The following is a 15655-nucleotide window of genomic DNA, read 5'->3' on the forward strand; positions in this document are numbered from 1 at the left end:
ACACTTAATGGACATAATTGCCACTTACAGTTACCTCCATTTTAAGTTGGAAACCACTCAAAGCCAACCATCGCTGTGGCTGAAAGCTCAGTCTGATGCCTACTTTGATGACAATACATTATTTATGATATTAGGGAAGGTGATACCTTACATCTTGTTCTGCAGTTCAAAGCCCACATCTCAGATGAAGTTTTTGCTTCTGCTATTAAAGAAAGTGTGGGTTTTGTTTCTGTAATTGTTTCTACTATTTACTGTTAAGCAAAAACCCAAATAGCTTGGCCAAAATACACAATGGCTGATAGTCACACTCAAAGACATCAATCGTTATCTTATAATACTCAGTCCATAACTTCATGGTCCAAAAGAGATCCTATTCAGAAGGCAAAGATACTTTAATCCAGTCATTGTTATTGTGCAGTAACAACATTCCTGGTTTACTGGCTGTGCTAAAACAGTTGACATTCAAGCGCTGTTTAGGTCCAAATTTGCTAAATTTTCAAGAGAGAATAATCATTAGGTCTATTCAGGTACCTAACCTTTTAGTAAAGCTTTTCACGTCATTCTCACAATTCTCAAGTTGTAGCTGAAATACATATATCTCCACACACAAACTGACTGTGCTCTTCTTGGTTTTACCAGCTGTGGAACCTACAGACAACTTCTACCAGGTAAAGGTGTCAAGGACTAGGTTAACTTCTGTACTATGAGCACTATTTTTTCATCTGTTATCAGTCCATGGAAAAAGCGGCATACTGCTTTCTTCAGAAAAAGTGCATTTTTGAACAATCAGACCTATAGATTGAGTCTTCTGGTGCTGTTAAGAACTTTATAAGCATGAAGGAACTTGTATTTTTATCATGCAACCAAAAAAAGTTAAGATAAGCAGTTTAAGTTTAAACAATACATGCATGAAACCTGTTGAAACAAATTACACTGGAAGCCTTGCAGAAACATTGTATTTGAGGAGCTGGTGGCATTGAACAGACCCTTATCTGCTCTGTTGGGCCTCATACTTTTGGCCTGAGAAGCCTGAACGTTAGCATCAGTAGCCAGACACTGCACAGGAACCGGCTGGAGTGTCCCATGCCAGTCTGTGAGGACAAAATTTATGTGAAACTACAGTATTATCACTCTATAGATTGTCTGGTAGTTAACATCTCCAACCTCCCCCAGTTCTTGCCCTCATTCTGCAAACTTCACCTTAGGAACATGAAGAAAATACACAATCATAAATTACTCTTTTATACACTGACATTATAATCCAAGGCCCCTTTTCTAAAAAAAACAAAACAACAAAACCCACAACCTCATGGCAGCTAACCCTGAAATTCCGAGGGAAGTTCTGCATACACCTACAAACAAGATCATGTGGCACCTAAAACTGTGAGGGCAGGGGAGGAAGATGAAGAGGTTGTCTACAATTTTGAGGTGGTTTTATTTACACTAATTTACAATGTTTAAGTTTATTAAGATTAATAATAAATAATCAGATTTATGAAGTCATACATTTATTTTAGGATAAGAAGAATTAGCTAGAAAAAGATTTTCTGTCCAGAACTTTTTGATGATACAAAGGAAACCCAAAGAAGTTTAGCAAGCAAATCTAAATGCTAACAACTGTTTAGAATTTTCTGTCTGAAAGAACCAAACACTGTAATCACATTCAAATTACATCACAATAGCATTACTATTAAAAAATCTGTTGGCTGCTCTTTTAAAAAAAAAGACTGTTAGGAGCCTGTTTCTTTGGGTTTTTTTCTTAAATACTTTCCAATTGTTGTAAACAGGACTAAAATAAAGCAGCAATTATTTTTAAAAAGCTTTAAGGTGTTTATAAAATTAAGCATTAAGGAACTTGCTCTTATTAGAAAACTCATATCAAATATGCCATAGATTAAGTCAATGAGTTGCATAAGCCAGTTAAACTTGCGAATGAACCTCAATGGAGGCTGTACATACACATGCTACCTAGAAAGACCTCCGAAAAAACCTCTGTGTGTATATACACTTGTGCATTAAGTACATAAAGTGCAATTAATAAAGATATTTTATGTATTTTCCCCAAAAGCTATAAAGGAAGCTGTACAGCAAAGGAGAAGCTAGATTTCACACTCAAATCAAAAACTTTTACACCACCGAAAGCTAAGATGCAACTACCTACCTTGAATTTTGCACAAAGAAACAGCTACCTAATGTTCATCAAGTGACATCATCTCCACACAACCCAGGTACAAGCCTTTCTTTAAAAATCTTCAGGGATCCCCTCTTCTTCCCCCTGCCCCCCCCCCCCCCCCTTTCTTTTTATTGGGGATGGAGGGGGCTAAGGGGGAGGGGAAAAAACCCACAACCCTTTCTGATACTGTCACCTGTATGAAAACGCTACCTTAAGGCAGCAATGCCTGTTTCAATTTGCTTTCTTCAAGAAAGGGAAAAAGCCACTTGAACAACAGTTCATAGCTAAATGCTGTTTTGCTACTGTCTGCTGTCTCTCTCCCATCCCTTTGGAGTTTGCCAATGAAAACATTATTTTTCTACTGGTGCTACATGCTGAAATTAGTTCGGTATCTCACAAGTACCTGCTGTTGTTCAAAACAACTGCTAGCCAGTGGCAAGAAAGTAGCCCAGAGCTGAACAAAGAAGGAAGCACAGGGGCAAAGAGGCTAGCACCCCAACTGAAAAAAAAAGGGGGCAAGCAGATATGACTATTTAGCTTCCTAAAGACCAGACAAAAGGGACAAGATAGTACAGCCATCATACTACTTGCAAGATGAAAAATTCAAAATTATTGCTACACTGGTTATTTTTTTAAGCTATATTTTTCTAAACCACTTCCTCTTCAAGTGAGTGAAAAATTTACAGAACACATCTAATCCCTACTGAAAGAAAGGGAAATGAAACACCTTTCCCAACTGACTATGCTTCACTGGAAAACTTCATATACATGTTCATAGAGTCCATGCCACTGGCAATATGACAGTACTGGACACATACTATTTACTCCATCTATTGAAGTCGAAAGATAAAATAATCCACGAGCATTCCAAAGATCAAGTAAAAGTTTGGGAGTACATGGCAACTGAGAGAGAGGATGTTTGTTCAGACAGTAGATTTGAGTCACCTGGCTCATTCAGCATGCCAGTTTTACCCTGTTCTCCACTACTTTAACATTTTCATAAAAAAAAAAAAAAAGAGATGCAGTCTAAACAGACCCTGAAGTTGTAAAGCATGTCTTTTTTTTTTTTTTTCAGCTATGTTCCCTCCTTTCTTCCAAAGCCAGGTTTTTCCCCCATTTCTCTTATATTTTTTCTAGGGACAGTAAGGCAGTGGAGGGTGGCAATTGCAGGGACTAAGATGATGTAACATCAGATGGTAAGTCCAAGCAAAATACGAACTGAGGAAGTATCTAGGAACTGAGAAAAAAAGCTTTTATTTGCATTAAGTTCTTACCTTTATGTACAAAGTATACAGACTGTGGTATTTCCATCATTTCTTCCTAATTTTTGCTTCTCAAAAAAGGTGGATTTTAGCTTTAACCTTTGGAAAGTCGCTTCACCAGCTCCTGTCCCAACCCACTGCATCTACTATTTCACAAACGCTTCTATGTGGAGTCATTGCTACTGTTTGCGTAACAATACAAAGCTATTGTGCAAGTATTTACAACCGGCATGCTACCCAAATTTTCTCTGAAAAGTTGGCACACCAAAGCAGTATGCAGCACTTCATATTTCTATTACACTTTAACAATTTCCTAGAGGAGTGGCATTTGGCAGGAAGAACTGTTTATGTAGGACAAATTAAATCTTGCTGAAAGTGATCAAAGATTCATAATTTCAAAATGAGCTGCGTAAGTCTTGGAATGGAAAGAACTAATTAACTTACGGCTTACCAACCCCTGTCAAACCAGAAACATTTATACTGTGGGTATTTACCACAGCAGGTATCAAACAATTATGTTAACAGTAAGACCTGCCTGCATAAACAGGGATGTCCAAGGGCATTTTAGACAGTGTAAAATACCCAAATTATCTGCTTAAGCCTAGCACATAACAGAATTTATTAAACTACTTTTTTTTTTTTTTTTTTTTTTTTTTTTGCTGGGATAGCAGGTACAGTACAATCAGGTTGCCCCCTAAAGCCGCTAAAATGAGCTGCTGACTCCTATGTTTATGCAACGAACTCATTCTAGATGGGCTATTTCCAAACAGCTGTGGTAGTGCAGTGTGTTTTCATTTAAAACATAGAGTAACTCAGCATGATTTTAAGAGGAGTCTTTCAGATTATTCCCCCTCGGCCCTCCCACCTTTCCTCCAAAGCATCTTATCAAATGTTTATACATCCAATAGCCTAGATCTCATGATGTCATCACATTCACATATGACCATAGGGAATGCCTGGAGGCACACATCCTGCACATGCATGTACCCTGCCTATCAGTATCACACTAGAAAAAAAGAGTGCCCTCAAAACATAAGTCTGACTCCACACACGCTGCTGGCATAGAGTTCAGCAACCATATAATGCGTTGTTTTGTCAAAAAAAATCTCCACACAAACTGTAATAAAACTACCTACATCTATTTGTGATCAGCACTAGAAGTTTATTGTCCACTTGTCCCAATACAATGCCTCCTAAAGGGCCTTCTCTATCAGCTCCCTCTTGAAAAGGATGAGTGCAAATGAAGGTCAGACACTAAACATTGCCCAATAACAGCAAAATAAATCTCCTCCAGTCGCAAATCTTTGCAATGTTATTTAACTACGCTTTGAGATCAGCAAAGTCTGTCTGTGTATGTTAGCTTACCCACATTTCTATAAGCCTTTTCTTGACCAAAAAGGTAGGGGGTTGTTTGGTTTTGAGTGGGAGGAATTAAAGAAGAAACACTCATCAAATTGAAGTCCACACTCTCATGAGGTAATACTTTAGTAGGATTTCTCCACTTTTCTACTCCTACCATAAAGGACATCATCCTTACTTCAGTGTCTCATACCAGCATCACCTGGAAGTGAGAGGACCCAGGTCCAACCTCCCTTTAAGAACTGTGGAACACACAAATGGAAACAAATCACTTTATGAACACAAGACTAGTTCAAGTAACCAGGGCTGAAACTCACATTTTCTATGCCATGAACTATACACTTAGAAGTTAATTTTGTGTGACCCAGCATCACTCAATTCCTTTTGCAGATCTAGGCTACTTGTTTCTTTTAACTTAGCATAACCTTTTAGCAGTGGTACCCTTACATTGCAGAGAGTAGGTCCACTCTTACTGGAATGTCATGCCCCACTGAAATTATTTTCTCTCCCTATCACTAAGCTCAAGGGTGGACATGCTAGCACAAAGCCAGGCAACACAAAAAAACAGAACAGCAAGGATATGAAGGAAAAACAAGCATATTATGCCTGGGCAACAGCTCCAAAGAAAAAAGGAGGGCGTCAAATAGAAAGCATTAGAGCTACCACTACCTTCAAGTAATATCAGTCAACAGAATCAGAGCTGCATGATTAAAGAAACTGTCAGTAAGGCTTGTTTTTGGTTTTGTGTTTTGGTGGTTCTGTTTGGTTTGGTTTTGTTTTGTTGTTGTTTTGGTTTTTTTTTTTTGGGGGGGGGTTATAAGTATACCAAGAGATAGGTTAAAATAAATGTAGCATTAGAAATATCCAGATTAACAGAACAGTTTCAAGATGTTCACATAAGTGAACTGCTTTGCCTGGGTCATTAGACAGATCTTCAGATATCTACTCCAAGAGCTCAAGGGCCTACACTAGAATTGAATCACAACAACTGCCCAGGTAACGCTCATTGGTAAGGTGCTTCCAACAGCAACATGAGGCAAAACAGACTGTTCTGTGCAGCTTGGAGGCCTGTTCTTCACAGCACAGCCAGGAATCACCACTAATAACCGGCCTTCAACATGTTAACATGAGGTGCTCTAAGAATGTCAAATAAATTGTCAGGTACTTGGGGAAGAAGCAACCATACTATAGCTAAAACCTTTTTTTTTTTTTTTTCAGAATAATGTTTTCTTCCAGAGGAAAACTCATATTTTAAACATTCTAAATACAAAAATCTGATCTTGTCGCACTTGACACACTGCCTTAAGACATTATATTCTTTTTAAGTTAATGAATAACCGTATGAAGCAGAGTTTCAGAACTACAAAGTAAACTGAAGCATGAATGAGAGGTTTTAGATCTCTGACACTGCACAAGTGAAAAGGAGCTTATTTTGTAGAAGCCAGAAGATGAAGGAGCAGCTACAATTAGAAGGCATAGTGGGAGTTAATAGAAGGTAACAGGGAGACTGAGAGGCAAGAGTAGTGTGTATACATAAATACTGAAACTGAACAGGGGAAGAAAAGCATCTTCATGCAATAGGATGCTGACTTAAGACAATCCTCCATAACAAGAACACCTTCTTTACAGCTTAGAAGTATTAAAGAAACACACACAATTACTTGAATTTAAAGTATTCAGCAAGACAAAGCTTTTCCTCACTATTACAGTGAGACAGTAATTAGATTCCTGGTCACATAATCTATTTTTTAAAAATTCTGGGCAAATTCTCAGAGCCCATTCAACATTCTCAGACATGCTAACACTGTGTAATAGAGCTGAGGGGGCCTCCACTCAGCTTTTCAAAGAGTACTTAGCATGAATACATACAGAGGCAACTGCCTGGCTAACAAAAAGCAATTACCTGCATCCTAATACTTCCCTGCCTTTTTGCAAAGCTAGCAGCTATTAAGACAATTGCCAACTTGAATCTTTCAATGAGGACTATGACCAGATACACATATATTACATGCACACTGTCCTATGTAACTACTTCCTCACAGACTTAAAGTTATCAGTGATGCAGTCAGCTGTGCTTGTCAGGGTTACTAATCCCAATGCACAAGAGCACACCAGACAACTATAATGCAGAAGCATATATCCCATTAAACTGATAGGTATTGGTTTCTATAGGGCTCTTAAAATCATTCTGAGTAGTCCAGCAGAAGTCAATGCCATCAAAAAAAAAAAAAAAAAAAAAAGAAAAATACAGCAGTGTATGACATTGTTTTTCGTGAACATTTAGTTTCACATGCCCAATACAGCAGCCTGTATGAGGCAGAAAAGGAAAATCCCGTTTTTCTAAGTTAGAGTCATGGCTCCCTACACAGATGACACACAGTAGTTGTGTTAATTCTGTGACAGATCTTACTCCAGCCTTTCCCACTTCCTGTCATCATCTAAAACTGGGATTCCACCTGGGTCACTCAACTTTCATTCCCAAACTTGCCAGACCCCAATAGCTGCCTTCCTACTCAGTCTTACTGAACCCAACTCAACACCTTTTCATTTTCAATACCTCAGTCAAGTACCCACCACTGTGCACCTCTTAAAATAAGAAGAGGGGAAAAAAAAAAAAAAAGCAGAACCATCAAAAAGCAAAAAGCTGCAGTAATGTGATATTACGTAGACACGAACAGAAAAATGGCAAGTACTTCCCTTTTGTAAGAGTGGAGGGGTCTAAGAACACTACCAGGAACCTATGAAATAACTGACAGACATATTTTTAATTGATCTAGCTACAAAAGCTACAGAGTAGATGTTCCTGTCTTCTCAACCAAAAACTCACCAAAACTTCAGAAGAAATGGGACATCCTCTCTCTCCCTCAACCCATACCTACGACCAAGAACTATGGCCAGTATTCTGCCTAGCTGAACAAATCAGTGTCCTGTTTGAAGGTTTAATCAAGATAAAGACTGAAGCTGTGCATTGGTACATTTTCACCTATTTACTCTATAAATTGAACGGGTAAAAAATAAAAGCTTTCACTGAGTATTGTGTAGTCAGTACATTACAGAGGCAGTTGCAGAGGCTGGTAAAATATAATAAGCCACGCATGTTGTTATAGCAGAAAATTCTAATGGGCAGCACTTTCTAACACCAGTTTGTAACTCCATAAAATGCAATTACACCGCAGGCATTAATGGTTTTAATTGAACCAATTATGTTCTAAGAGGTAAAAGACTAAAAATACATACTAAATTATACAAAGTCTTTAGCCTAAATAACACTTGGGAGTTAACAAAATACTTGCGCGAAAACGTATCACAGATGGTCAAACAGTGTAGCACAGTGATACCCTATGCAAACACTCATCACTTGCGGGTTTTTTTCTTTGTTTGTTTGAAGTAGATACTTGTTTTAAGCTCTGAATAGTGTGTGTTTGGGTCAAGGCTGAATGGTTCACTATATATACACTGGAAGGATGTACCCCCTCACCAAAGCAAATACCACACAGACACTCAGGGTCAAATTGAGGTATTCAGAGAAAGAAAAAAAAATACCAATTTCTGTTTTCCCCATGAGTACCATTTGCAACAATATGCCTATGCATGACAAAGAACAGAAGAGGGAATGTGACCAGACATCTCCTTCTTCCCACTTGTCACGCATTTAACTATGGTAGTCCATACTCCATGTTTAGAACTTAACTAGGTCCTTCCATTTAATTTTAGGCATGACTTCTTTAGAGAATTCTTTAGAGAAACACTTTGTTCCCACCAGAGCACCCATTCAGTGTTTCTCAAAGATTAAAAAAAAAAAAAAAAAGCAAAAACAAAAAAAACAATGGAAGAAAGTGAACTGTGTAAAGCAGGAAGCTCAAACTTCACAAGATGTTAAAGGAGACAGTCTTTGAAACCAAAAGGAAAATTTTTAGAACTTGAGGCAACATCATGATTCATTCCATCATTAATCTGGTAATTCTTAAATTGAATCACAGTAATTACACTACACTGGAGAACCCAGGCTGATGTTTAACATCCCCCTCTGGCCAAAATAAAGAAAAATAAAAGAATGTGCAAAGATCTCAGTATTAGGCATTCTGCCATGTAGACATGGTCACTGTCCCTGGAGTGAAGTGGCACAGCACAGGGTAGGAGAGGTGGGTGTGAACTTCAGCGAGGTAGGCCTGCACCTGCTCAAGGCAGAGGCAAGTAAGGACAAGCTAAAGCCTCTGTAGAAAGCCAGCTTCTTGTTCCTGGTCTGTCTTCTACTACCTCTGGCACATAAGGTAGGGTCAGAGAAAGCTGAGTTTCTGGGGACTACAGATGAAAAAGCTAACACGAGGGGGCATGGGTTGTTGATCTCCACTTACAGTCTTAAGCTATCTAAAGAGACAGGTAATGGAGGGACAGTGCCCAGAGCAAAGAATGAGCCAGGCTCTCCTCCAAGGCACACAGCAAAAAAAGAGCAGAAGTAACAGACGAAGTTGCAGCAAGGGCAGTTATAGTATTAAAAAAGAAATTTGCACCATGATAGTAGCCAAACCAGGGAGAAACTGCCAAAGGAGGCTGTGGAAGCGCATTCTCAGAGACCCAGCACAACCCAACGAACCCCTGGGCAACTCAATCCAACACCAGAAATGGCCCTGCTTTGAGTGTGAGAATCCATCGTAATCAAGTTGACTGTGCATCCTACAAGAGTCATGTATAAACAGCCATAAAATTTTCCACTAGCAATAATCTGGCTGTACTAACACAGTGCTATGGATAAAACTGCAGCCAGGCTCAAGCTCAAAGGGTGAGTTAACAACATGCCAATGTCACTGCCAAGAACAGACCCTAAATCTTTCATTCGCCCTCCCTTTTATAGAAGAACATACCGTTACTAAGCAAGACAAAGGAAGGACTACTTTTATGTTTCTGCACAAGGCACAGTATAATGATGTCAACAGACAAATGTTTAAAAAGCTTCGTTTCTCAAGCATTCTTAATCCTCTGGTCAAAATCCCCGATTTTTATTTCTCTAGGCAATACATGGTATGATAGCTATAAGCTACAAAATTCCTATCGGTCCTTAAATATTTTCTTTAATATTAAAGGAAGGTAAACATCACTGCAAATTATTACGAAGGAATTTAGACTACTACCGAAAAAGTACCCATACACACCGTATTTGATTAAGTTTGTTTTACTCCTTTCCCAAAGCTTCCTAATCCAAGCAAGTAAAACACTTTTGATGCTACAGGGTGCCAGGCACAACAGCTGCCTCGTGTCCCCTTCACCAGGAACACCTCAACCTTCTGAACTGACAGACCACCTGTATCTTTGTTGTTTAAACTATCCAAATGGCAAAAAATGCCACTGGACAGGCGTATCAGGAACAACGTTAGAGAAAACCAGCCAGTGGTATCAGAAGAGATTACTTGTTCAGCAGTTGAGTGGCATCACTTCTATCCAGTTTTCCTACTCTACAAGAGTAAATGAATTGCTAATACTAAGTATGTATTAAGAATTAGTCCTTCTGCCCTGCCCATGATAAAGCGATGGCAAACAGTTGACAGCTAATACATAGATTTGCTTAACAGCACATATTCCTGGTTCCTTCATCACAGCCTTTCCTACACTATGTGTGGGATACACCTGATCCACTGGGTTACTTAATGACAGGCCCCACAAATGCATGATCAAGTTCATGCATTTACAATAATTATTACCTTTCTAGAGGCATACGAGTTTACTGCCAGTAGGATTTAAGATTAGTAGCAGCAACTTCACTCTGTACATACACTTGAAGCTCCAAAGGTAAATATATTTACATGTATTTCTGCTTCTAGACAGCTTGCCAGGTTTTTCTGCTTTGTACTTTTTCTTCAAGGATTAGTTATGCAAGTGTCATATCATTATGTAACTGTATTAATCATGGAATTGTTTAAGCTGGAAAAGACCTAAGAGCAAATCCAACCATATCCACATAGCATTCAACTCAGACTGCTTTCATTTTTAACTACCATCTCAAAAAGGGGCCAGGAAAGACACACAACAGAGGATCAGACAAGTGGACCACATTCATACAATGACCAGTAAAACACATCATGATCCTTCAGCCTGGGACAAAGATCACCTAGCTCCACACTGCTCAGGATTTCACAGACACAGTGAACAAAGTTGTGCAGGGCTGTTGACCACCTCCTCCAGTACAAGAATTAAAAAAAAAAATAAGCAAAACCCATATACTAGAGATCCCAGAGAACTGGTTCTTCACACATGCAGCAACGAGGCTGCAAAACTCCTTTCTCCTGGGCACTCCTGATGCAAGACCTCTACACAAAAATGCACCTCAAGCTATTAAATACAGACTGAATCACAATTCATGGAAGCTAGGATGAGCACTGCATGGATACACCAACAGGTATTTCCCTGTGCTTATACTCCTCCTCCTTGGCACTCTCTACCATCCACAGGATAAAAGACAGGACAGGCTTGTTGTTTGGGCGTAGAATAAGACAATCAGTTTATCACAGGTTGTCACAGAAGTTTTCCTTCAAACTACCTAACAGTATACATGGTTCCACAGTATTCTATGTTAATTAACCAGTTTGAGGTTCAGAAGCCAGGAAGGGACAAGATACAAACAGGATCATCTGAACTTCTGTGGTCAAGATGGATCAACCTCATAAGTACACAAAAGTTTTGCAAACTCATTGTGTTCAGCACAGCTGTACTATCCTCAGAAATACAAACACCATCATCCAGTACCCTCAGGGTACTCAGCCCCCTGAGCTGGAAGTCTGAGACAAGGAGCAGAATGAAGTCCCCATATTCCAGAAGGAAACAGTTAGTGGCCTGCTGCTCCACTTGGACACTCACAAGTCTACAGGACCAGATGGGATCCACACGAGGGTACTGAGGGAGCTGGTGAAGGAGCTCGCCAAGCCACTCCCCATCATTTATCAACAGTCCTGGCTAACTGGGGAGGTCCCAGCAGACTAGAGGTTAGCCAATGGGATGTGCATCTACAAGGAGGAGGATTCGGGAAACTACAGGCCTGTCAGCCTGACCTAAGTGCCAGGAAAAGTTATGGAACAAATTACCCTGAGTGCCATCATATCAGGCCCAGCCAGCATGGGTTTATGAAAGGCAAGTCCTGCTTGACAAACATGATCTCCTTCTGCAAAAAGACGACCCACCCAGTGGGCAAAGGAAAGGTTGTGGATGCTTTTCTACCTGGACTTCAGTAAAGCCTTTGACATGGTCTCCCACAACATTCTCCTGAATAAACTGTCTGCTCAGGGCTTGGATGGGTGTACTCCACGCTGGGTAAAAAGCTGGCTGGATGGCCAAGTCCAAAGAGCGGTGGTGAATGGAGTTACATCCAGCTGGTGGCCAGTCGTAAGTAGCATCCCCAGGGCTCAGAGCTGGGGCCAGTTCTGTTTAATATCTCTATTGATGATCTGGACAAGGGGATTAAGTGCACCCTCAGTTTGCCGATAACACCAAGTTTGGTGGTGCAGTGTTGATATCCTTGAGGGCAGGAAGGCTCTGCAGAGGGATCTGGACAGGCTGGACTGATGGGCCGAGGCCAACTGTATGAGGTTCAACAAGGCTCAGGGCCGGGGTCCTGCACCTGGGTCATAATCACCCTACCCAATGCTATGGGCTTTGGGCAGAGCAGCTGGAAAAGCTGCCTGGAGGAAAAGGACCTGGGAATGCTGGCTGAACATAAGCCAGCAGTGTGCCCAGGTGGCCAAGAAGGCCAACAGCACCCTGGCTTTTATCTGAAACATTGTGGCCAGCAGGACAAAGGAAATTATTATTCCCCTGCACTCAGCACTGGTGAGGCTGCACCTTGAACACTCTGTTCAGTTTTAGGCCCCTCACTAGAAGAGGGATGTGTAAGTGCTGGAACATGTCCCAAGAATGCTTTGCAGGTTCTGGTGAAGGATCTAGATTGCAAGTCTTAGGACAAGCGGCTAGGGGAACTGGAGTTTAGCCTGGAGAAAAGGGAGGCTCAGGGGGGACCTTATGCTCTACAACTACCTAAAAGGAGGCTGTAGGCAGCTGGGGGTAGGTCTCTTCTCCCAAATAAAAAGTGACAGGAGAAGAGGGAACAGCCTCAAGTTATGCCAGGGGAGGTCTACATTGGATATTAAGAAAAATTTCTTCACTGAAAGGGTAGTCAAGCATTGGAACAGCTGCCCAGGGAGGCAGTAGAATCACCATCCCTGAAGGTGTTTAAGAAACACATAGATGTGGTGCTTAGGGACATAGTTTAGTGATAGACTTGGCAGTCCTCAGTTAGCAGTTAGACTTGATGATCTTAAAGGTCTTTTCCAACCTAAAAAAAAAAATATCTATGATTCTATCAGCAATGTGACCATTTATATGGCAAGCACATTTGGAAAGCCCAAATACTCTAATAAATGGCTTTATTAAGAGCCAGAGCCACCCACTTATTCCTTCCTACACTCAGGCACCTCACTGGAAGAATTAGGTGGTTTACAGCACTGCATACATTACCCACGCTTGCCAGGAATCATTGTTTAAACCACTACACTATTCTATCATTAAGAGATTACATTTCAGAAAATGCTGTGTAAATCTAGTAGTTTACCAAATCCTTAATCCCATTTTACATGATCTAGCCTTACCACTATTCTCTGCCAGAACCCAACAGGACACCTGGTAACATGAAACCAAAAGCACTGTGTAATACAGTAAAGGAAAAAAAAAAAAATAAAAATCCCTTTTGCTTCTCTCCCACATACACAGACTTTTCCAGACTTCTGGGATACAGGGCACTGGTCAGTACTAGAGTTTTGATTATCAGGGGACCGGTAGTGAAACACAACATAGAAAGTTGCACCATAAAAGCTCCCAATTCCGGTTTTCAATCGGCCGGTGAGGCTTTAGCAGTCTCTCAAGGCCGGCAGTTCTGCTGGGCAGGACGCAGGTCGCCTCTGCCCGAGCTGCTGCTGGCAGGCTCTCGCCCAGGCCTGCTGCCCGTCCTGGTCAGAGGGTTGGTGTCGCAGCTGCCGGCGAGAGGGAAAAAAAAAATGAAAAAAAAAAAAAAAAAAAAATGTTCAGACTGGCAACCTGAAACCACCCTAACGCACACTGTCATCGGTTGGAGGTCTGCGAACAGCTGAGTTAGGGATTTAGGGATCTCTCCAAAAACGCACCTAAAGGAAAATTCTCCAGAAAGAGGTGGTTCAGGAGCAGTTTATTTACAGGTTCTGGCAGCTGGATTTAAAAACGTTTTTACTAGCGACAGCGGTTCGGCTAAAACACCCTCATCAGCGGCCCCGGCGCTCGCCGCCGCGGCGCACCTGCCTGCGCTGCCAGGGCCAGGCTCCCCGTGAGCCAGCCCACCCCCCCCAGCCGTAACGAAGCCATGCCGCTGTTAGGCGGGCCCCAGGGGGGCAACGAAGACGCCCGAAGCGCCAGAGAGGCCACGGGGGCCGGGACGGCCCAGTCACCGCCACCACCGGCGACGCCAGCGGAGAGGCCCGCGGCGGAGGCCTCCTCGCAGCGGCCCGCCCTACGCGGCTCTGGAGGCCCCGCCGAGTCCCGACGGCGGCTCCGCCCGCGGTGGAGGCGCCTCCGTCGGAAGTGCCGGCACGAAACCCCGCTCCGGGTCCGTCCCCCCCGCCGCCACCGGGGCGGGAAGCGGAGCCGCCCCGGCGCTGGCTGAGGGACGGCCCCCGCCGCGACGGGGAGGGGAGAGGAGGGAGGGGGAGGGGACACCGCCCGCCCGCCGCTCCCCCCGCCCGCCCCGGCGCCCCCAGAGGCGGGCGGTCGCCGCCTGCTCGCCCGCCGCCCCTCGCCCTGCCGAGGAGGCGCTCCCGTCCCCGCGGCACAGGCCTAGGCCGCCGGCGGGCGGGCCGGGGCGGGGCGGTACCTGCGCTGGAAGTCCGACTCGAAGGGGGCCAGGTAGGGGTCCCGCTCCAGCAGCTGCGGCAGCCTCACCGGCTGCGGGGATTGCGTGCAGGTGGCGGCCGCCATCTTGCCCGCCGCGGGATCCGCGCCGTGCCGCGCCGCCGCTATATACACTCGGGGAGGGGGGCCGGGGAGGGCGGGCGAGGCGCCCCCTGCCTCTCACCGCCCGGCGCCGCCCACCGGCCGGGGCAGCCCGCCGGGGCCGGGAGGCGGCCGCCTCCACCGCCCCTCCCCGCCCGCCGTGCCAGCCGCCCGGGCCGCGCCGCGGTGCCCCCGCCACCCCCCCCTCCCCCCCCGCAGCACCCGTGGCGGCGGTGTCGGTGTGCCTCGGGGGCTGAGGGAGCCGAGGGGCGAGCGGATCGGGGGCACGCTGCCTCCCCTCGGCGCGGACGAGCGAGCGATTTGGTTGTCGCTGTCCCGGCTTTGCCCGCAGGGGTTGGTAGCGCGCAGGGGGGTGGTAAAAAAGCCCTTCGAACGGCGCGGGGTGCCGGCGCGGGCGGGCCGGGCCGGAGCCGCGGCGCTGGCGGAGCCGCCCCTGGGGGGAGGGAGGGAGCGCCGGGGCCTTCGCCGCGGGGCCCCGGGCGGCGGCCCGGAGTGCGGGGCTGAGGGGCTGGGCGGGGGTGAGGGGCGAGCTGCGCGCCGGCGGTACGGCGGGGAGGAGGTGGCGGTGGGAGCCGAGCCCCCGGGCTGGGCAGGGCAAGGGCCGGCAGGAGGGGGCGTCTGCCGCCGCTCGGCGGTCCCCGGTTTGTTTTCTTAGTGCCACTTTGATGTCTTTTGTCAGTGTGTCTGCTGCCGGGGGAACTCTGCGTTCCCACACGCACACACACGCAAAAATAACAAAAAAACACATCACCCCCCCACCCACCCCTCCCCTCCCCCCGCTCCCCCCGCCAGATTTGGTGTCATCATGAGTGCTGGAATAAATTTCTGGACTGTTTCGTAG

General features: G+C 44.4%; 1 protein-coding gene and 1 long non-coding RNA gene across 5 annotated transcripts in view; one reads left to right on the forward strand and one right to left on the reverse strand.

Annotated features, from left to right (window-relative positions):
- The window catches only part of GBE1 (1,4-alpha-glucan branching enzyme 1), a 168737-nt gene extending 153618 nt beyond the window's left edge, over positions 1–15119 (reverse strand). For 2 of the 4 annotated variants that reach the window (XM_080374522.1, XM_080374523.1), the window contains exon 1: positions 14675–15117. In XM_080374522.1, the coding sequence (XP_080230648.1) occupies positions 14675–14778 (104 nt within the window). In that variant the 5' untranslated portion in view covers positions 14779–15117. Of the gene's footprint in view, positions 1–14674 lie in introns of all 4 variants that reach the window. The other 2 variants (XM_080374521.1, XM_080374524.1) reach the window with 2 other exon arrangements.
- The window catches only part of LOC308058565, a 48201-nt gene continuing 36651 nt past the window's right edge, over positions 4106–15655 (forward strand). Inside the window, exon 1 of the long non-coding RNA XR_013925885.1 lies at positions 4106–14706. This is a non-coding gene — a long non-coding RNA (uncharacterized lncRNA). The remainder of the gene's footprint in view (positions 14707–15655) is intronic.

The sequence above is a fragment of the Falco punctatus genome, assembly GCF_963210335.1.
Source record: "Falco punctatus genome assembly, chromosome: 2".
NCBI classification, from domain to species: domain Eukaryota; kingdom Metazoa; phylum Chordata; class Aves; order Falconiformes; family Falconidae; genus Falco; species Falco punctatus.